The sequence below is a fragment of the Myodes glareolus genome, chromosome 3 (genome assembly GCF_982192425.1).
Source record: "Myodes glareolus chromosome 3, mMyoGla1.1, whole genome shotgun sequence".
NCBI classification, from domain to species: Eukaryota; Metazoa; Chordata; class Mammalia; order Rodentia; family Cricetidae; genus Myodes; species Myodes glareolus.
The window spans coordinates 33,254,328-33,277,216 of NC_142028.1; the positions used below are offsets into that span (position 1 = coordinate 33,254,328).

At 44.6% G+C, this 22,889-nt stretch overlaps 1 protein-coding gene and 1 long non-coding RNA gene across 6 annotated transcripts; one reads left to right on the plus strand and one right to left on the minus strand.

Annotated features, from left to right (window-relative positions):
- Nucleotides 1–1,081: 1,081 nt before the first annotated feature.
- Hnrnpf (heterogeneous nuclear ribonucleoprotein F) lies at nt 1,082–21,145 on the minus strand. 5 transcript variants are annotated; one of them, XM_087904374.1, is made up of 4 exons: nt 21,018–21,145; nt 9,385–9,515; nt 7,676–7,734; nt 1,082–2,526 (listed from the first exon to the last, which is right to left on the minus strand). In XM_087904374.1, the coding sequence occupies exon 4, from the start codon at nt 2,475–2,477 to the stop codon at nt 1,230–1,232; it is 1,248 nt and encodes a 415-aa protein (XP_087760500.1). In that variant the 5' UTR covers nt 2,478–2,526; nt 7,676–7,734; nt 9,385–9,515; nt 21,018–21,145; the 3' UTR covers nt 1,082–1,229. The 5 variants fall into 5 exon arrangements, with proteins under 5 accessions (XP_087760500.1, XP_087760501.1, XP_087760504.1 ...); XM_087904375.1 differs by lacking the exon at nt 21,018–21,145 and adding an exon at nt 20,646–20,783; XM_087904378.1 differs by lacking the exon at nt 21,018–21,145 and adding an exon at nt 19,931–20,035.
- Nucleotides 10,183–18,323, plus strand: LOC146895268 (uncharacterized). The gene is made up of 2 exons (XR_015000981.2): nt 10,183–11,017; nt 17,992–18,323. It is a non-coding gene; the product is annotated as an uncharacterized LOC146895268 (long non-coding RNA).
- Nucleotides 21,146–22,889: the final 1,744 nt, after the last annotated feature.

The window sequence follows — 22,889 nt, forward strand, 5'->3', positions numbered from 1 at the left end:
TGGCCATCCTTGCCCTCCCTAAAAAAAACTTTGTACTACCTGGACAATTATCTCACACGGAATGAAAATACTCATTCTGAACTTAGTATTTACAATGTTGAGACTCCAATAAAAAAGTTATGATATATAACCCCCCCCTCAACAAAAAAAAAGGCGAGAGATAGCTCAACTTTAAGGCACTTTAGTTCTGAGGGTCCAACGCCTTCTTCCAGGTGCTTCAGACACAAGGCATGCATGCAGTACACTTACATGCAGGCAGAACACATGAACTTGCTTTTTTCCAATAGTATGCAGCATTACGTAAGGACAGGTGATAGCCTATGTTTCCTCATATTGGACTGTTTACAGCCACTGTCTCTACAATGCACACACTACTTTTCAACCTAAAACTGTGAGCGCCCAACTGCCAATCTCTACCCATCCTAGAACTATATAAAACAAGATGGCCTTAAACTCATGGTGATTTGTCTGCTTCATTCTCCTAAATGCTGATAACCCCACCAAGCTAACACCCCTATTTTTAAATCTGCTCTGGAATATAGTAAGGGTTTATAAATCCTTTTCCACCACCCAGTTTACTGCCTTTCGCTGAGTAGATAAGTTGTGCCAGTCATTGTGAAAAAGTCTTTATTTTAAGAAAAAAATTTAGTTAACAAAAAAATTTAACAAGTTTCACTTAGCAAAATACACCCAAAAGGAAATCACAGTACAAAGAAAGCTTTAAGTCAAGGCCTCACCAATTCCTACAGTATTAGTATTGTGTCTCAATTCTCAAAACTAACTTTTAAAAAGCTTAAACTTAACCTAAAGATTTAAATGAAAATAAAACTAGAATGAACATGAGAAATGCTTCTCTTTGCATCAGGGATCTAGCACCTTTGAGTTCACCAGAAAAGTACATGTCCCCCAGTGTGTTCACTGTGGTGTGCTTGAAGATCCACTCAACATACTTAAAACTACTTAACTCAGATAACATCACTCTTAAGTATACTACCAAAAATGTTAATTGAGAAAAGCGGAAGAAAATAGTTTTAGTTTACTCAATATTACATGCTAGAAGAAAAGTTTGCATGAGAAACACTGAAGAGGTAATTTTTTAATCCAGATTTTCACAAACTCATGGTGCAAAGTGGGTCCCCCAGCTTCCTCTAGAGTTATAAACTGCTCTTGACTGCTTATTGGCTGCCTGTGAAATTTTTGATTGAAATAACTCAAACGCTTCTACAACACTAATCATATCCACCCATGCTATTTTGACCGCTGTAGCCGGCCCCGTAACAGCCACTCACTGACTGGCTCTCCAGGCCACTGTAAGTGGCCTGGGCAGCTGACACTCCCATGCCCTGCATCACCTGACTGCTATAAGCCCCGTTGCTAGCCCCTGTTGTTGAATTCAGGAAGAGTTCTATGTATCTGTGCTGCATGTTGGCCCTGTCCTTCGACATAGCTGCAACTGCTTCTTCATGGGTGGCGAACTCCACATCAGCTTCTCCCGTCACTCTTCCATCAGGACCAATCTCAATATGAACTCTCACAGGGTTGAGTGGAGAGAAGAAGTTGTAAATGTCGTTCTCCGTTGCTTTGTAGGGCAGCCCTCTCATGTGGACGCAGTGGCCGGTGGTGCTCTGCACTGTGAACTCGCTGTCTCCATATCTGTGGTCATACATTCCTGAGAGACAGTAGCTGAGGTCTCTCCCAAACAGGTCAGTGGTGAAGCCATAGCCATCACTGAGGCCACTGTATTCTTCATAGCCCCCATAGCCTGCACTATAGGCACCAGACCTCATCCTATCCAAGCCTGCCTGTTTTACAATGCCAATGTACCTCCGGGCTGTGCCAGGCCGGTCATAGGGCCCTGGCCTCTGCACAGACATGAACTTCAGAGGTGGATCTGAGTATGACCTAACTTCCTCCTGACTGCTCTTGAACACTTCGATATACCTGTGCCCTATTCTCTCCTTGTGCTTCCCTAGAGCTTTCTCAGCTAACTCTTGTGAGGCAAACTGAACGAAGGCCTCCCCTGTAATCTTGCCCTCCGGGTCCACAGGTAATGTGATCCCGTTTGGCACGATTTCCAACCCTGAGAAGAACTGAACAATTTCTTCCTTTGTGCATCCAAACGGGAGTCCCCGAAGCCTCACAAAGCCATCATTGGCACTGTCGGCGCTGTTTGGACCACTGTGCTTCAACACCCAATCCATCTCGGTTCTGTGTGACTTGAACACCTCAATGTATCGGTGTCCCATGCTTTCCCTGTCTTTTTTCAGAGCCAATTTTACATCATCTTCTGTCTCAAGTTCAACAAAAGCCTCACCACTCTGCCTGCCTTCTCTAGTATAAATGAAATGAACACCTGCGACCCCATCATGAATTGTGCAGTCGGAGAGGAAGTTTTGTACGTCCTCAATTGAGCAGGACCAGGGTAGGCCACGGAGTTTGACCACATAGCCTTCACCTCCCTCAGGGCCCAGCATCATGAACACTTGACAGGGTTGATGTCACACAAGCTTGGGCAATTTTTGGTAGCTGAAAGAAAAAAAAAAACCTACTTTATACAACTTTCATTTAAAATGCATAGTAAGGATATTCATTAAATACTGTTTTTCAAAATTCAGACAGAAGGATAAAAACAAAATAAGGAATAATTAGTAAGCTACCAGCTATAGCAGTATACACCTTTAATTCCAATACTGAGGAGACAGATAGTTTTGAGTTCCAGGTCAATCTGACTTACATGACTGAGACTCCCTTTCAAAAAGAAAGGTGAACCAGGATTCTAAATTCTAGGCCAGATTGGGCTGAAGACTAAGTCCCATCTTTAAAAAAAACTCCAAAGGTGGCCTGTTTGGTCCATATGGTAGTACCCCAAAAAGTACCAAAAAATACAGCACCCAAAGACACAGGTGTCCTTATGTGCTATCACAATTATAAAGATAAAGTAAACAAAAAACCAAGGGGGGTCATAGCACTCTAACCATCCCCTTGCCTAGTCTGTGTATGCAGTTTAACTCAACATCAAAAGACCCATCACCACAAAGGTTGAGACCCTAGCCCATGTAAATGAGTTTTGTTTCTGTTTTTCAATAAGACTTTTCTGTGTATCCCTGGCTGTTGCTAGAATTCACTCAAGACCATGCTTGACCTCAAATCCAACTCCCTCTGCCTCCAGAGCCGAGAATAAAGGTGTGTACCACCACCTCACAACTGTAAATGGGTTTTTTTTTTTAAGAGCATGGACAAATGTATCAGGTGGAAACCAATAGATCAGTAAGTAATAGTTCCGGTCATCCTCAACTATTACCACATTACATGCCCACATGAGACTGTCTCAAAAATAAAATAAGGGGATAGCAAGATGGAAGTATTCCTCGTCAAATCTGATTACCAAGTTTGGTCACCAAGATAGCCCCCGCCCTGCATCAGTGGAGAGCCTTGACTTCTGACCTCCACATGCACTCACCAAACACTTGGAAAATAATAATTAAATAAATTAACAAATAAATAAGAGCCAGGCCCAGGGTGATGGCATGCATTTAATCCCAGAAACTAGGAAACAAGAGGCAAGTAGATATAGCAAATCCCAGGCCAGCCAGGCTTCATAGTCTGTCTCAAAACATTAATAGAGATTAGACACAAAGGGGGGGAGGGGAGAAAAAGAAAAAAAATAGCCAGACAAGGCAAGCAAGTACACATCTGTAACTAAATTTAAAGTGAAGACAAGGAAGATCAAGTTCACGATAAACTCTGGCTACCTAGTTATCACCACCTAGACTACGGATGTCTCACACATACTCAACTATAGGGAGTAAGAAGAAAATAACACCATTGACCTGTTTTGTCATTAACTTAAATACTGCCAAAATTTCCACTTACCTGTGTCTATACCAGATTGGAATGCCATCCTGTCAAGTGGTACTAACGGCACTACTACTTAACATTGGGATAACTTATTGACTGTCGACTGAAAATTGATTATAGACAGAAAAGTTATCTTGCCTATAGCATGACAGGGAGAGATGAGAATAGCCTTTATCTCTCATATACATAATTATATAAACATGCAATTTTAATTAAAAGTTGCAGGCACATGCTAGGTATCATACCATAAGCCTCAACTAAAATCCCTGTATGTTCTAGCAGTTCTAGCAGGCTTTACTTGTATGCTAGAAATCAGGGTACATGTGTGTATGTTGGAGTAACCGTAATTCCATTTTCAAAGCTAGGACATATATTAATCCTGTTTTTTCAGGAACCAACACCTGATCATACCCTTATGGAAAAATGTGATGTTTCCAGATTTAAGTTCATCTACCCTATCGGAGTGGAATAGATCCATAAATCTTTTTCTTAGACTCTACCTCCAATTATTTCTCAGTAACTTCCAAGGCCCATCCCTAGACCCTACTGGCAACAGCAATTTATAAATACCTAGGTGAAATCTCACTGTGGAAATCCCAAATTAAAACCCCTCCTACTTTTCAGACAGCCTTACTCCCTCTTCTCCTTCAGACCAGTTTCCTTCTCTTCATTCCACATAACCTAGATTGTGTTTTGTCCCCTCCAATAAACAATTGACATATCACTCTTCAGTGCACAGCTCAAGATTCTATTGTACCGTACCTTGCGCCTGAGTCACTCAGCTGCAAACACAAGTGTCTTTAGACTAGTTTCTCATGGATTTCAGACCTTTTTAACCAGTCCATTTATTTAATTTTCTCAGTCCATATATTTTCAAAAGCTGACCTCAGTCCTGAATATTTAGTTGCAATTCTAAACACTACCCACTAGAGGGCAGGAACACTACTCAACCGACCTTTTTTAAACAGTCAAGTCTCTGTAGCAAAGCTGCCCTCAAGGTTATCTATTAGGCCTCAACTACCACCTGCATAGATGGAAATAGTGATACAATCATGAAAGAACCAGGCCATAAAAAACCCAAATTGGAGGTTAGTAAGCTCAGTGCAAGATGGCATGGCTTTGTGAAACTCAAGAGTTCCAGAATATGGAAAGCAGTGGAATGAGAAGTTTCAAGGCCAGCATTATCTGTACTACACTAGGCTGTTGGGGGGGGGGGGGGGGAGAGGAAGAGGAGAAGGAAAAGCAGCAGCAGCAGGAGAGGGAGGGTATGGACAACCACATCTACAAAACTACTAGCTGCCTGCCTGGGCAACTTCAAACTCCTTTAAGGATCAGGGAAACCAACTAAAGCAAAACCACGGAATCTCTAAGAACTTATAAACAAGAAACTGTAACTATAGCAACTCTGCCTGGCGTCCAACCTAGATAGTCTTTTACATTCACTGAACATTCCCTCCTTGCACTGAATGTGAATGGTGAATGGTACTAACCCATTATCAGAAAGCTGGCCTTCTCTGACCAGTTTTCTCTAGCTACTAATTGATTTCCCTTTTTCTGTAAAATCTCAAGGCCCCTCTATTGTCTCCTTTGCTCCCAGTGATTAAAAAGCCATCTTCTTACTGGCTGAGGCATCTGTCCAAGAAAAAGAAATGCCTTCTTCATCTTCCATCTTCACAGAATTTAAACACTCCTTCCTGGAAATCCTCTTTAGGATTTATCCAGTCACAACTGGCCATGCTCACTCATCTATGACTGCAGACTAAAAAATCTACAGCTCCAAGGCTTGAATTGCCACAATCCTCCAATGAACATCCAACTCTGTTTCTATAAAAACTCTAGAAACTAATCTCTATAAAGATATTCTCAGATCCAACCAGCTGTCTTGAGCACACAACTCATTCTCACAAAAGACTCCAGCCCTCCTGAATCCTACTCTTCTTTGGAAACAAGTTTTCTAGGATTTTACATCCAGCTCAGGCTAACCTCACCTCTGGTTGATTATGGTATGTTCACCATGCCTAGCCATATTCAAGTATGCAGTTGATCTTATAAAAATGTTTACATTTTGAGCTGGAGAGATGACTCAGTGGTTAAAAGCACTAGCAGCTCTTCTAGGACCTGGATTCAAGTCTTATCACCTACAACTGTCTATTACTTCTATTCCTGAGTACCTGACACCCTCACATACACGCAAGCAAAACATCAATGTACACAAACTAAATAAATTAAAATGTTTACATTACAATAAGACCAGAAACTGAAACTACCTCAAGCAAAATATACACTTAATATGTACATCCTAGTGGTATGCATACCTTTAATCTCAGCCATTGGGAGGTAGAAGCAAGTGGGTCTGTTAGTTCAAGGCCAGCCTGGTCTATTAAACTAGTTCCAGAATAGACAGGGCTGAAACTTCATCTCAAATGACCCTACCCAAAATTCATAATCTCTACTAGGCTTTCTTAAATATGAACAGAACATTTGCATTAGCTACAATTGGGCCAAGTCATAACACAAACCTTAATGAAAAACTAAAACAGTACCTTTTCACACTGTTAAGCTAAAGACTCCTGAAGCAAATCATGGTTAGCTTGGAGTACCAGTTGAAAGGTTTCCCAGAGAACTATACTCAGACCAAAGTATTTCCTTTTTTGTGGTACTGGGGACTGGACCAGGACCTTGCACATGAAAAGCAAATACTCCATTACTGAACTATACATATCCCCAAGCTCTTAAACCTTTCAATTTAATGTCTAAGTTGTCTGGTCCTTTTGCCTCACAACCTCCCAGTAGCTAGAATTACAGCCCTGTACCACCACATAGCCTGGTTCTGCATTCCTCACACATCAATTTCGCATATTCCTAGTTCCTAAAGAACCCATTCCCTGCTAACCTAACACAATCCTTAACTTCTAAGCACAACTGTAACCCAATCATGTCAATGCCCCACTTCTAAGCCCTATTTCCCAATGGTTATTAGAACAATTGTGAATAGAATATTCAGGTTCTACAGACATTCATAACTACTTTCTTACCTAGCTTGTATCATTTCCTTATCGTCTCCTTGGTGCCTATAAATTCCCCGCTGTTTCTTGGACAATTTGAGATACAGTAATTAACACTCCCTCCAAATATCCTCTGCCTAACCTTGTCTAGCTAAATCCTGATAATCCTCCATGTCTAAGCTGCAATACTGCTCCAAAACCTTTTCCTGTTCTCCACAAACCTGATTTGTGTCTACCCTTTCCTAACACCCTCTACTATGGTTTAAAAGGTATCTTCAAAGCCACATGGGACCCCACTTAAGACAGTGTTTTGTTGTCCAGTGTCCTCATCCTTAGCAGACTGAGCACAACCACAGCAAGCCAAAGATTAGCAAGGGATTAGCTGGCCACTTGGGTCAACACCTTCCTTCAAACTGTATAGCAGCTTAGTCAAAACTGAAAACATGCAGAAAGCAAGAAGAACAAAACACAGAATTACTTTAGATGCCTGATAAGTTTGTAAGAGTATAGGCAGCAGGGCAAGAAATCATTCTTTCCACAAACAAGTGTCTACACCTCCTTTTCTTTTAGTCAGAGAACTTTTGTTCTCTGTTTTTCCCCCCAATACAAGGCTTCTCTGTGTAGCCCTGGCTGTCCTAGAACTAGCTCCATAGACCAGGCTGGCCTCACAATTCAAGAGATCCACGTGCCTCTCTGCCTCCCAATTGCTAGAATTAAAAGCAATAAAACTCAGCGGACAGTTAAAACTAACAATTCTGGTCTCCTTTGCTTAAATCAATTACGATGTACATTGACTTATCTTAATAGCTTACCTTAAAGAACCACCACAGGTGCCTTCTGTAGGAAACACTTACGGAAGGTACAAGTTTTCCTTTAAAAACAAAACAAAACAAACACAAAACCCAAGATTGGTCTTATAGCCTCAGAATCCACGTATTATCATTACAGAGGGGAATTCCCGGAGCTGGGATCAGAGAAAGCTAATCTTTGCAAGCCCCATGACCAACGGTTTCCATGTTGTTTTATCTTTTCATGTGTAGAGGACATCAGCAAATAACCCATTTGCTTGGCTGCAGACAGTAAGTGTATGGAACAAAATCTAAATTGGGCAGAGAGCTTGTTAGGGTGGCACAGAGGCAAGGCTATTGGATTCTGACAGTTTGAGAATTCCTTCTGGGGGAGTCTGACACCAAAGACACTGCTGCTTAGTTTTTTTCTTTTGTAAATTTACATAAATTTGGGGTTTGATTTGATCAATTTTTCATGGTGGCTAATATAGAAATGTGTTTTTCACTAATAGCCACAAGTATCCTTCTGTCAAAGTTGTCCCCAAATGAAGAGAACATGAGCTGAATCCTATGAATTCGTTGATAGCGTCTGGAGAAATGGTCAGGGGTTTAAGAACACTGGTTGCTCTTGCAGGTCCTGGTGGCTCAAACATGTAGTAGGATCTGATGCCCTCTTCTGGCATAAAGTCGAACACGCAGGTAGGGCACTCATACATAAAGTAATTTTTTACAAAAATTATCTGATTAATTAAGCTGCATTTTCCATTTTGGAAAGGTGATAGTTCGTCTTTCCTGCCCTCTTAATCTACAGGTAATTCCCCTCACCTTGTCTCACAGTTCCTGCGATTACATAAGGGTAACTGGTTAGAAACCTGATTCAAAGTAGTAGTTTCCAATACTCTAGTAACCAGGTTTTCATTTAAAAAAAAAATCATCCATATTCCTGCCCGTGACATCTCAAAGACCCTTCTTCCACCATTTTACTCCCGTCTTCTGCTTTCAGAGTGGTATATAAAACCTGAGGTCTCTCTGGAGACAGGGCAAGCAGCTGGCAGCTAGACCTGTATTAACCCACTGGTGCGAGACCTGAGAATGTCAACTGTGGAGATATGCCCAGGAAAATGAGCAGATGGAAAGCTGGAGCTCATTAAAAGTAATGCTCGTACACCCAGAGATTCAGATTTAATTGTATGACACGCTACTGGAACCATTTGCATCATTGCAAACGACTAGCACCTAATACTGTAACCAACCAAGGCTTACCATTCGCTCGATAACTAGTGAAAATGAACTCCTAAATTTAAGAAATGCAGGCTGAAACTCTGCTTTTCTAACACTACCAACTCGGTGATACTGGTTAGACTGGATTTTCACTGCCTTCAGGTAGATCCAAGGAAGATAAAGGAGGTGCGCCCTTTGAATCCCGGACTAGTTAAATTTATCGGCCGAACAAACAGGGCGGTTCAAGCACCACCCACCTAGTTCTTTTGTTCAGGGCCCGCTTGGTGGGAGCAAAACTACACCCTCCTCCTTTACGCATCTTCGAGTTCCAGGAAGTCGCCGGAGTTTTCTCTAGGAGCCCGCCCTCGCCCTCCATTTTGTAAATTAGTTTTAACCTCCGGAAAGCCGGGAGCGCGTCCTGGCAGGTTCTTACTCAGAAAGTTCTACTCCTAAGACCACGAGAGTCGCGGCTAAAAGCACCACGCTCCTGCCTTTTCTGCTCTAAAACTTACCACGGCGGAAGGCAGAAGTGACTTCTACTTTCGATAAGCAACGCGGCTTACGAACCCCAACTCCACCCGACGCTTTAAAAACGCAGAGAGGTCCGGGGAAAGTCCAGGTGCATCTTCTTTTTGTTCTCAACCTGAAATGGAAGTTTAAATGACCAGGGGCAAGCGCTTTCTGCCGGAGCGAAGCCCCTAGAGAGGCGCGTTTTGGCGGGAAGCAGGGCCGAAGGCAAGGTGACGCTGCTCCGCGGCCTGCACCGGCCGTCGACCGCGCCGCGCTCAGAGCGCCGGCCGGGCAGGAAGGTCCGCCCCGGGGCCTGCGCGGGCTCGGGCGGGAGCTTCCGGGAGGGGGCGGGGCGGGAGGCTCCTGAGCCTCCAGGGGTGCGGCGGGGTGGGGGAGGGGAAGGAAGGAGTAGGAACTCGCGCAGGCCGTAGAGAGTGGAAGGGATCGAAGCGGGAAAAGCTTTCAGGTGGCCAGGTCGAGTTCGCGATCGGTAATCTAAAGGTTCGGGCGCCGGGCGAGGCTCACCACGCCGAGGACGGGCGTTCAGGTCCGGGGTCCGGGAAGCAGAAACCGCGTGATCTACAGCGGCGGTAGGACTCGGGTCACGGGGTGCAGAGAAGGAAGTGCCCTGCCGGCCCGCCAATATGTCACCAATGGGAAAAGCGTGCCTGCAGGTGTGGCCCGCGAACCGTGCGATTGGCCAGCGCCGGAAATGGGGGAAGGAGGGAAAGGAAAGGGGAAGACTTCTCGCCAGTTCTTCGTAAAAGCAGTGAAGTAGCCACCTGGGCAAGGTCCAAATTACCCGCTGTGGGGGGAGGGGAGAACGACAGCACTGAAGCGGAAAAGTCTCAGCCAAGTAAAACCGAATCATCTCGAACTGGATACTACAGAATGGAAACCTGCCGACACGCAATACTTTATTTGACCATGAACTCAGATATTTCCCATGCTGAAGCATAACTTTAAAAAGCAACAACTCCTGTCGGGCAGTCAGTGGTGGCGCACGCCTTTAATATCAGCAATCGGAAAAAAGTGCCCTAACCCCGAATGGCTGACACCTCCAAGATATTTGTCCCCTCAACCTTTTAAGAGCACAATTTCTTAAAATCACAATTCCTAAAACCCTTGTCCAACAGGCAATCCCAAAATGACTTTACCCCCCCCCCATGGGATTTCTCTACATCAGCCTTGACTGGGTATCAGACTGGCCTCGAACTCTCCTGCCTCTGCCTAGAGTGCCTTTAGGATTAAAGGAGTGAGCTACCAACAGTGAGATGAGGAAAGGCCTTTCAAGACTGACACCTGGGTTCTATCCACAGCGAAAGTACTTGAAGTTGTCCTGACCTAAGCACCCTTGTAGAGGCAAACACTCGTATACACGCAATGAACTTTAAAATTGTTACTAAGGTTATTTCTTGTAAAAAAAAAACTTACAGATAAAGAAAAAAGAAACATGTAGGGCTATTATTAACTGAAGCCAAGTGATGGCTGCAAATTCTTTTTTGGTTTAGATTCTGATTGCTTGAATTAACTTTACAGAAGGAAATTTTACAGAAATAACCACGTTCGGGACTAAAAGGACAAGATACAGTAAGAAATAGACAAGGTTTCAGTAACAGCTCTAACAAAGACAAGGTAGGACTTAACCACCCTAAGACTTAAAAGGGTAGCAAAGACTATGAATGGAGTGTATTTGATTTTGAGTGGCAGGAATGGTGACTAATTTCCAACTCAACATGGTGCTTACTCTCGGTAACTTCTGTTGCTGAGCTTTTGTCAATCCTCCTCTCCCTTCCTCTTGAATGCCTAGTGCTCCACTGTAGCTGGTTTTATGGAATGTTGTGCATTAAAGCCGGGACTGAGCATGTTAAGCACCAGAACTCAGCTAGTTTTTTCACCTCTAATTTTAAATCTTGATACAAATGAACACTGAGCACAATTTCTTTCTATGTATCTATGGACATTACAAAATAAAGAAGTTGGGGGTCATGACACTGGCACTGCATATATCCTTTACTCCAACATTTAGGAAGCTGAGGAAAGGATTTTTATGAAAACTCTATGTCATATAAACAGGATTTCTTTGTAGTTCCTAGCTACAAAAAACTACAAGTCACCATTCTGGGTTTCATTTGTAGTGGGGATGGAACCTAGAACTTGGGGCTTTTTAGGCTTACTCTATATTTGAACTGAATTCTCAAATTTAAGGTATTTATAAGCAACGGTTTTGGGTTAGGAGAATCAAGCTGAGCATAAAGTCTCCCTCGGCTACACAGAAGTCTTAAGTTTGGGAACGACATGAGACTATATGGCATTTTGTATCCTAAAACCAACAGGGAGTCAATTGTTTTCATGAAGATGGTACAATTTGATTTGTTTTCTTTTGGGGACATGGTCTGTAGCACAGAATGGTTCTAAAACTCCTATTTCTTCTACCACCACCTCTATGGGGTACATATTTATAATCCCAATTTTTCACAAGGCTAATTAATGCGGTAATGCAGGAGATGAATTCAAGGCCACCCTGGACTTGAAACCTGCCAGAGCTACAAACATTTGTAAAGATAAGAACAAAAAGGGAAGAAAACATACTGGAGACAAGATTGGAAGTAAAAGATTGTTATGAGGGTCAGAGAATGGGAAATGATTAGGTGATGTAGTATTCATAAAATTCACTTAACTAAGAAGCTCATTAACCAAGAAATACCGTATATAGGCAGTATAAACACTAGCCAGAGCAGTGGCTCACACCTGTAATTCCAGCACTTGCAAAGTAGAATCACTCGATGAAGGAGATCCAGGTCACACACCAACTTGGTGGAGATCAGCCTTGGCTACATGAACTGTCTTAAAACTTTTTTGAAGCCAAGCTGTAGTGGTGTACACTTTTAATCCCAGCACTTGGAGGCATAGTCAGGCGGATCTGTGAGTTCACAGCCAGCCTGGTCTACAAGAGCTAGTTCCAAGACAGGCTCCAAAGCTATAGAGAAACTGTCTTGACAAAGAAAACCACAAACAGGGGTGGGTGGGGGGCGCACATTTTTAACCCCAGCAGTTGGGAGGCCAGCTTGGTTTACGGATCAAGTTCAAAAATTTTACAAAATGGAAAAAATGGCATAGTTCTGCCTTCCTGGGATGACACAGGAGTCGAATAGGAAATCAACTAAGAAGTACATCAGTAAATGTAATGCAGTAATATTAGCTTTCACCAGAGTCCTAAAAAAGTGACATTTAAGGAGGCATGGTAGCAAGGGTCTTTAATCCCAGCACTCTGGAGCAGATTTCTGAGTTAAGAGGCCAGTTTGGCCTAGACTAAGTTCCAGAAGAGCCAGGAACTACAAAGAAACCCTATTTCAAAAACCCGAAAATAGAAATGAAAAGGATACTACTATGTAGAGCCCACGTTATCCTCAAACTTTCCAGGTAGTAAGTTAGTCTAACGTTTTTCTTTTGCTTGAGAAGAGATCTCCCTTGAGTAGTCTAGGCTTGCCTAAAAATTGTGGCAGTCCTAGCTCTTCCTCCCAAATCCTGAGATTACAGGCATGCAACACCCTAACAAAACAGAACCATTAAATTTTTGGCTTTATTTTCCAGAGCTAAGGAATCAAATCCAAAGCCTTGTATATGCCAAGTAAGTGCTCTCAATCGCTGAAGAAAACCCTCAGTCCTAAATTAATTATTTTTAGTTCAATTTTTTTTTTTGGTTTTTCGAGACAGGGTTTCTTTGTAGCTTTGGAGCCTGTCCTAGAACTAGCTCTTGTTCTTTGTAGCTTTGGAGCCTGTCCTAGAACTAGCTCTTGTTGGCTGGCCTCAAACTCAGATCCACCTGCCTCTGCCTCCCAAGTACTGGGATTAAAGGCATGTGCCACCACCACCTGCTCAATTCAACTTTTTAATCATTTCTTCATGTCAAGAACTCACTTAAGAATTATGAAAAAAAATGTTAAGGTATTAGAACAGATATCGACGATGTACACTGCATGCCAAATCCAACCATACGCTCAACTACTAGTACTAAAATTAACCAAAGGACAAATCTGTACTAAGCCTAGAATAGAACAGTTACACTGCCTGACCCTACAGAACAGGTTTTACATACTACAGGCCTCAATCTTGTTATGAAGCTAATGCTTACCCGAGGGGGGGAAAAACATCTTCCAACCTATCCCCAAATGATAGTACAGGCACGCACACCACAATTGGCCTATTCATTGTTATTCTTATGTCTCCAGTTTAAGAAAGCACCGGCGGTGGTGCTGCACACCTTTAATCCCAGCACTTGGGAGGCAGAGGCAGAGAGTTCGAGGAACTACTACAGGAGGTAGTAGTTCCAGGCCAAGCTGAAAAGCTACAGAGAAACCCCGTCTAGGAAAAACAAAAGATAGCTAAGGTAAAAATGAAAAACAGAAGAATATAACTTCTTATATATAAAAATATATATAAGAAGTTATATATATTTATTATATAAATATAATAAATTATGAACTTTAGTTATGTTTATGAAAAGTATTGCTACTAGACTGTCATCAATTGAGTAGAAAATTCCATCATGAATTAGCGGCTACCTCTCATATAATTGAGAAATATGAGTATGTGGTGTATAAATTCTGCTAAAGAAACTACAGCTGAAAAAAAAGGTATACTCACAGATTGCCAGGCCTGTTAACTTCCCTGAAAGAGAAATTTTCTAAAATGGTCAGTCACAGAACTAAGCAGGCTCAACTACCTATGGCACGGGGCCCCAGGGTCTAAGAGACCTTCCCCAGCACTTACAAAAGGATGGGTGGTTCCTAAGGAGGGCACAGAGAAAGAAAAACCAGGTCTCATGTAACTGGCTACAGGAGCCCAAAATGCTACTGCAAACTCAACCACAATCACTACTCTGGAGGGGAAAATGAACAGAGTTGAGAAACATAAATGTGCCTAAGAGTGGCTTTACCACCCAGGGACAAATTACCACACCTCAAATGTTGGCAGTTTCAGGGAACAAATGCCTTAAATATTTTAATAAACATTCCCTGAAACAAACACCATAAATATTTTACCAAGGGGAAAATACAAAACATTAGCATTTACAGATGCACCATTATGGGATCAAAATTTCCTAGTATTTAAACATCGTTTTTTTGTTGTTTTGTTTTGTTTTTCGAGGTGGGGTTTACTGTCCAGGTAACTGATCTGTAGATCAGGCTAGCCTCAAACTCAGAGATCCACCTGTCTCTGCCTCCTGAGTGCTAGGATCAAAGGCAAGCACCGCCACAGTCTAGATAAATTTTTTTTAACGCTTTAAAAAAATTACCAGGTGGTGGTAAGGGTAGCACTGGGGAGGCAAAAACAAAGGGACCTGTTGAATTCAAGGTCAGTTGATCTAAACTTAAGTTTCAGGACAGTCAGAGCTACACAGAGATACCCTATCTTGAGAAACTAAAAATAAAAAATTATTTCATGTGTAAGAGATTTTATATGCATCACATACATTCCAACAGATAGCTGTTGGCCAGCTTATGTGTGCTGGGACTTGAGCTAGGGTCCTATGTAAGAACTTTACATAGGTCTTTAAAAAGCCCTTTTAAAGATTGTTAGTCTTGAGTATTTTACCTACAGGTTTGTTGTATGTACTGCATGTATTACTTGATGTATGTGGGTCTGAAGAGGACATCTGATTTCCTTGAAAAAAAGGGGTTGCATAACATCTCAGGGTTGTTGAGAATTGAACCCGGGGTTCTGGGCAACACCAACAAAAGTTCTTTAAGAAGTACACCATCTTTCCAGTCCCTGAATTTTTATCCTTAAATCAGGCTAATCTGTAGATATAGGGGTCTAGGCAAGCTACTCTTACCTCCACTTAAATTTTGAAATGAGTTAATATCTAAGACAGTAGTCTTCCAAAAAACACTGGAACTTAGCTGGGCGGTGGTGGCACACGCCTTTAATCCCAGCACTTGGGAGGCAGGGGCAGGCGGATCTCTGAGTTGGAAGCCAGCCTGGTCCACAAGAGCTACTTCCAGGACAGGATCCAAAGCTACAGAGAAACCCTGTTGGGGGGGGGAGGGGCATATGACATTGGAACTGACGATGGAAATCAGTTTTCTGACAAGTTTTAGCAACATAAATTGCTTAATAATGTGAACACCACAGAATCAAATTTCTAAGACAAAAAAAACTTCCTTTCCCTATCTCGTTTCTTGCCACCATTTATTTGTGTTTTTCCTTCTGAGATCAATTTTCATTTGTCTGGTCTGAGTTACACTGAATACACTTTCAGCTCAAAAGACATCTAGCCTCCAGAAGACAAACTTCAGTTACCAGTAGTTCAATATTTCATCCATCTTTCCTGCCTTCAAACTCAGAAGATTCAATAGCCTCCTCCTCCCCAAGTAGAGATTAAAGGCCTACACACATCTGGCTTTTAAGACTGGCTCAAGAGAATCTCTTGAAATCTAGGCTGACCTCAAACTCCAGTCAGTATCCTTCTCCAAAGCCCATTTCCTAAGTGTTTGATTCATAGACAGGCATGATTTGTGTATCTAGTTTTAAAATAACAAACCTCCTGCTGGTTGGTGGTAGCACACACCTTTAATCACTCAGGTGGGAGGCAGAGGCAGGGGGATCTCTTTGAGTTTGAGTCTAACCTGCTCTACAGAGCAAGTTCCAGGCCAAAAAGGGTTACACGGAGAGACCCAGTCTTGAAAACACAAAAACAATACAAAAAACCTTCTAGCCCAAAGCTATATACTCTATAATTAAAGTACATTTAATCAGCCAAAACTACCTTCCCATTTTCAAAATTTAGTTTTACAAACTAATTTCAGTTAGGAAGGCAGACTCCAAAGTATTAAAAAAAAAAAAAAAGAAAAGAAAAAGAGAAAAGAGAGCAAGTTGAACTAGAGCCAGCAACTAACAGGGTGGTGGCAGCAGTGGCAGACATCTTTAATTCCAGCACTCTGGAAACAGAGGCATGTGATCTCTGTGAGTTCGAGGCCAGCCTGGTCTAGAGAGTTAAGAGTTTCAGGACAGGCTCCAACGCTACACAGAGAAACCCTGTCTTGAAAAACCAGGACAGACAGACAAGAGAGAGAAATCATTACAACTAGAGACAAAGTACAAACTAAGATCCAATTCTTAAAATGTTTAATGGTAATGCTATGCTGTTCCCTCACTCAGAACAGTGTGTGAACAACCTAAAAACTTATTGAAACATCAAAAATATACAGGTATACATGCAACACAAGAGGGAATAGGAGGGAAGAGGAAAAGGGTGCAAGTAAAAGAATCTAAGGGGTATGAAAAATATACACATTTGAAAACATGAGATGCCGGATGGTGTTGGCACAACGCCTTTAATCCCAGCACTTTGAAGGCAGAGACAGGCTGATCTCTGACTTCGAGGCCAGCCTGGTCTACAAGAGGTAGTTTCAAGACAGCTAGGGCTACACAGACAAACTCTGTGTCAAAAAGGCTTTAATAATCTCACTACATTTTAATGCTAGCACCTGACAAGTAGGATTACTGGGCTACCCAGTTGTCTATCTCTCAACCCTCACTCCCTAGCAGGGAGGCACACTCACACCCCATGAAACACAGCTTTACACAACATAGAGAACACTAACCACTAGGGAGTGCCTGTTTGTTAGGACCACAGTCCCAATAAAAGGTAACTTGCAAAGGTAACTACCAATTTATAGAAAAAACAAAGAGCTGATATTAAAAAAGAAAAATAAAAATCACTTTGGCTTGCAATGAACTTCTATTGGTGGCAGATTTGGAGTGAAAATTTGTGAGATTGCTAAGACACTGTCTACTTACCAAATGAGATAGTATCTTGTTCAGCTTGACTCAAACTTGTCAGCTGGATAGTATCTGAAGCTGTATGTGGTAGCCTGCTCTCAATCTCAGCACTGAGAATCTGAAGGAGAGTCCTCAGTTTGAAGTCAGCCTGGGATATAGGGCAATATTGCTCTTGTAAAAATTGAAAAGGAGTTTTGGCATTGTAGCACGATTAATAAAAACGAAGAGACAGAAATTGGGGTTCAACCTGAAGGTCAGAAAAGCAAAACAACCATTCTACTGGCTCTTACCTCTACCTCAGTCCGAAATGGTGGTCCTACCTCCAGGGATCTCAGACTGAGACTCTGTGACAGCTGTCTCCTCCCGTTTTATATTCATGTTGAGGGCTGGGATTAAAGGCATGCACCACTACCTTCCAGTTTCTATGACAAACTACTGTGGCTACTGGGATTAAAGGTGTGTTAGCCCTGCTTAGTCCGTAAGGCTGATCGGCTGTTTTACAATCTGAAATTCAGGCCAGCTTTATTCATTAAAATACAAATGAAATAGCACTACAGGGCACGATGGTACACGCCTTTAATCCCAGCATTCAAGAGGCAGATGCAGAATGATGAGTTGATGAGTTTGAAGCCAGTCTGGTCTACAGAGCCAACTACAGAACAGCCCTGGCTACAATGGAGACCCTGTCTCAAAAACAAATGAAATTTCCAAGTGAAAAGGAGTACAGGATAAAAGCATCTGCTAAAAGCCTGATGTCTTCAGTTCTTTTTTTTATTTATTTTATTATGTATACAATATTCTGTCTGTGTGTATGCCTGCAGGCCAGAAGAGGGCACCAGACCTCATTACAGATGGTTGTGAGCCACCATGTGGTTGTCGGGAATTGAACTCAGGATCTTCGGAAGAGCAGGCAATGCTCTTAACCACTGAGCCATCTCTCCAGCCCCTGATGTCTTCAGTTCTATCCATCCCAGAATCCACCAGCAGCAAAGGAAATCAAAGCTGTAGTCCTCTGACCGCGGCATGTTCCTAGTAGGATCTGCCCACACCCACTCATCCATGTGTGTGTTCTATGTTAACATTTTACATTTTTATGGAAAATTAATTTTGTTCCTTACAATAAAAGGTCCCAGTTATAATCCTCAGCAACAAATCTTTGTTTATTTTGCTTCAAAATAAAATATGGTGATCTTTTGAGTTTAATTCTTCCTCTGCTAAGAACCCTCCATTAACACAAATGGTGGAGACAGAAACCCTTAGTAATAGAAGGCTGTCCCAGTCAGACCTAAGTCCCAATACCGATTGTGTCTCTAGTGAGTGATTTCTTCCAGTCTTAAGAACAAGATTATCAACCAGGCAGTGGTGCATGCACATGGGAGGCAGAGGCAGAAAAATCTGAGATCTACATCCTGGTCTACAGTGTGAGTTAGTACAGTCAGGCTGTTATAGAAAAACTCGAAGGGGAGGATCTAAACGAGAATGTAGGCAATCTCTGAATTCGAGACTAGCCTGTACTGCATAGTTCCAAAAGAGCCAGGAACAAAGATACCATTTATTAAATAAAACTTTAGGTATACAACAGAATAAACTACAAATCTCTCAACGTTCACTAGAAATACAAAGCTTCTACTTTAAAATGAAAAAATGTCAAAAATTAGCACTAAGCATGTTACTTCACTGACCTATTTATATCTACCGAATAATCTGAGATATTTTAGTAAGAATTCTAAAACAACTCTTTATTAAAAAGTACTTCGAGATTGTTCAGTGGGTTAAAGACGCTTGTTCTCAGAAGGATGTACCTGAGTTCATAATTAATCTCTAAGCACACAATATGAAAAAACTGACTGGCCCCACTTTTTCCCTGACCTCTACTCGGCAGCACACACAAAAGAAACTTTCTTTTAAAAAAGACTTCACTAAAGTAGTAACAATTCCAAGATATCTTGATTTGACCAATTAAGTGACTTTTATTTAACTCTCCGGTATCTCCGGGCACGGTAATGCACGCCTTTAATCCCAACACCCAGCAGACAAGAGGCTTTCTCTGAGTTCGGGGCCAGCCTGAACTGCTAAGTGACTTCCCAGACAGCCAGTACTAAGGTAAAACGTTTCGAAAAACCAAAACGAAAACAAACAAGCAAAAAAACACACCACACTTCATAGGGGGTTCAAACAAACCACCTTGATATCGCTTCGAGCTGACAAAAATGATGGCCTCAGTTCGATCCCTGGGACCCATACTCTGGAAAACCGTCTCTCAAATCGCCCTCTTACGTTTAACACCCTCGCTCACACACAAACACGCAAATAAACCAAAACGGCCCTCTCTCTCTTCTACGAGGTTCGAGCATTCAAAGCCAAGCTGCCCGAGCTACGGAGATGACTCCGCAGAGCCGCCAGGCGGCCTCCCGCGCTGCGCGCTCGCCCAATCACTCCGCAGCACCCATCGCAGGCGACGGTTCGCAAGTAGTTGTAGTAGGTTAAAAAAAAAAAAAAGGCCAAATCGTCTGTGCCCCGGCTGGCAGGGTCAGGAAAGGCCGCTGAGGGTGCCCCGACTGGGTGCCTTCGGGCACGTGGAGCTAACTCGCGGGTACGCGCGGGGCGACTGGGGCCAGCGTCCGGCTACCTCGGGAACGCTCCGGCGAGCGCGCGCCAGGGAAGGCCCGGCAGGCTAGGCCCACCGCAAGTTTCAGCAGAACCGTAAAGATCCACAAACACATTCAAAAGTACAGGAACTTGAGGCGACGGCCGACTAACCTCCCTAGGAGAAGATTCCAGCACCGCCACCACCCCCAGACGCCGACACGCCACCTCCGAGGGCCCGGATCGACAGCCGGGTCGCCACGAGGAAAAGGCCGGCGGCGATGCAGGGCCGGGCGTGGGCGGAGTCGTCCCTCCTACTAGTCTTGTGAAACTCCGGGCGCCTCCAGCCACGTGAGCCGGCGCTATCCTTTCTCAAGACGGCGACCAGCGCCCCGGCCTGCCCGGGAACCGCCGAGCTCGTCCCGGCGCGGGGGAGAAACGCTCAGCCCTGCCCCCCGATCGCCCGCGTCCGCCGCGCCGCGTGCGAGCAGCGCCTGGGGAGATGGCGCTAGGCGAGAGCCGCTCTTCTATCCACCGTGCGCCTCGGAGGCGGCGTCAGGGGCGCCAATCCTTAGTCCCCGCGGCCGGAGCCCGATCGGGGTGACTCCAGACTTCCGACCCCGTCCCCCCACTCCCCCGGCCGGCCGCCAGCCTCAGCCACGCGGCCGGACCCGTCGGGAATACCCCCAAGTCGGGCTGTCACTCTCAACTTCGGCCATCGCCCCGGCCCTCAAACCTCGGCCACGCGGTTCCGGCACCCAGGACGGTCTTCGCACGGACTCGGGCGTGCGGCTTCCATCACGGACCTGTCCTTCCTAAGCCGAGCCCCGCGCCCGCGGTCCACTGTCCCAAGGGCCCGGCGTCAGCCCACCCGGTTGGCGGCCCTCACCTCGGGCTCCTCGTCTCCACGCTCCCACTCACATCCGGAACCTCGCCGGCCCTCAGAGCACCTAGAGGAGGGTGGAACCCCGGGGACTTGGCAGTTGTAGCTGAGGCAGTTGAGGCTTGTTTACTGTCACCATGGAAACCCCCCAGACGCGAGCTCGCGGCGGGGCCTCCACGGAGCGAGTCCGCCGCGCGGCCGGCCTGCTCCTCAACTCCCGCCTGCCGAGCGCCCGCGGCGCCCCCGGAAGCCCTCCTAGTCCCCGGTCCGATCCCCGCTCGACCCACGCCCCGAGCACCCGGAAACAGTAGCCCGGGGAGCCCACTTTCCCTTCCCACAGCCGGCGTGACCGCGGGCTGGCCTTCCCCCGAACCCCACCTTCAGGAAGACGAGGCGCAGTCCTCCTTCCACGACGAAGCCGGAAGGATGCAAGACCGTGGCGGGGCGGAGCCTCAGGCAGCGGACATCCGGGCACCGGGCCGCCACGGCGCCATTCTGACGAGCCCAGATCCGAGCCCAGGATTGGCCAGCCTGGCGAGAGGCGGGGTCTAGGGTGTGAGCCCGCCTCTGAATCCAGGAAAGGACGGCGGCGGCGCAGGCGCACACCTACGGGGAGCCAAGCGGGGGAGGGGGAAGATGGGAGGAGGGGGAGGGGTGGATGAAGCGCGGGGGGGGGGGGGGGTTGGGGGGGCATGGAGAGCCTCACGACCTGCGGGCTCTTGGAACACGCTGAGTGCTGCACGCGCGTCTCCGCACCCCGAAATGTGAGCCCAAAGGCTTCAATAACCGCGTGCGAGCGGAAAACTAGCGTCGTGCCTTACGTAAAGAGAAAGACCGCCTAAGGGCGTCTCGGAGGGACAGTCTCGAGGGATTTGTCTGAAGTTGCTCAAAGCCCCCCTGCGTCGGCGTTTTAAGTTTCAGACTGTCAGCACTTCCTGGAGTGCAGAGGCAGATTTTCTTGATGTGTAATAATTTGGGAGGACTTTTCGTGAGATGTCAAGATACGAGCAAAGCTGAAGATTATTTTCAAAACCTCCAGAGCCTCCTAGGCGGGCGTGAGGACACGCGCTGGTAATCTCTGCACGGAGGGTGCCGAGGCGGCATGGTCAACAGCCGATGCCTCAAATAAACACTGGAGAAATTACAGGACTGTTCAGCATGGGCTCAGGTTATAAGTGAACGATAATGATGAAAAGAAAAGTTCATAAAACAACACACCAGACTGACTCCAGAAAAAAAAAAAACAACTACTAACTTTAAGGAGAGAAACTGTCCAAAAAGAAAACTAGAGGGCAAATGACAGAAAACAGATCCTACAAAAGTTAAATACGTATTCTTGCGTGTATATTGAGCATTAAACCCAGAACATTGTACTTAGTACAAGTTTTACCAAACTATGCCCCACACCTCTGATGCTTTTTTGTACTGGAGAGGACGTTAAGATTATTAGTGTGAAGGAGTTAACTGTATCACCTTGCTGGCATGGAAGTCTGAGGAGAATCCTTGGTAGTCTGCGTTCAGAATCAAACTCTGGTGCGCAGGATGAGGCAGCAAGTGCCTTTATCTGCTGAGACATCACCCTGGTTTTGGGGCTGTTTTTGTCAATTGATTTTTAAAGTTTATTACTATTGGTGGAGGAAGGGGCAAGTGCCTTCCTCCCTTGTGGAGGTCAGAGGGCAACTTTTCGTGGGCTGGTTTTGTGTTTACTTTTATGTGAGCTCCAAGGGTCAAACTTAGGTTATCAGACTTTCAGAGTCTGACATTTCATTTGCCGACTCTCTCCTGTCCAGGCTTTCCTCCAACTCGTAAGCAATCCCACTGTTTTGGTTTTAGTTTAGTGTGTTTATTATTTTGCTTGTTATTTATTTTGTTTGTGCCATCATGGTGAATGTGTGGATATCAGAGGACAACCTTCAGGATTTGATTCTCTCCTTTCACCAGGTGGGTCCCAGACACTGAGCACAGGTTGTCAGGTCTGGCAGCAAGTACCTTTACCCTCTGAGCCACCTCACCATCGACCCCTTTCGGGATTTTTAAGATTTATTTTTATTAATGTGTGTGTATATGCATGTCAGTGTGAGTTTTCACCGTATGTGGGTGCCTGTGGAGACCAGAAAAAGGTGGGAATCCCCTGGAGCTGGAGTCACCGGCAGTTGTCTGTTGCCAGTTGTGGGTGCTGGGCACTGAACTTGGGTGGCCTGCAAGAGCAGGAAGCCTCTTACCTGGTGAACCATCTCTTCAGTGCACACA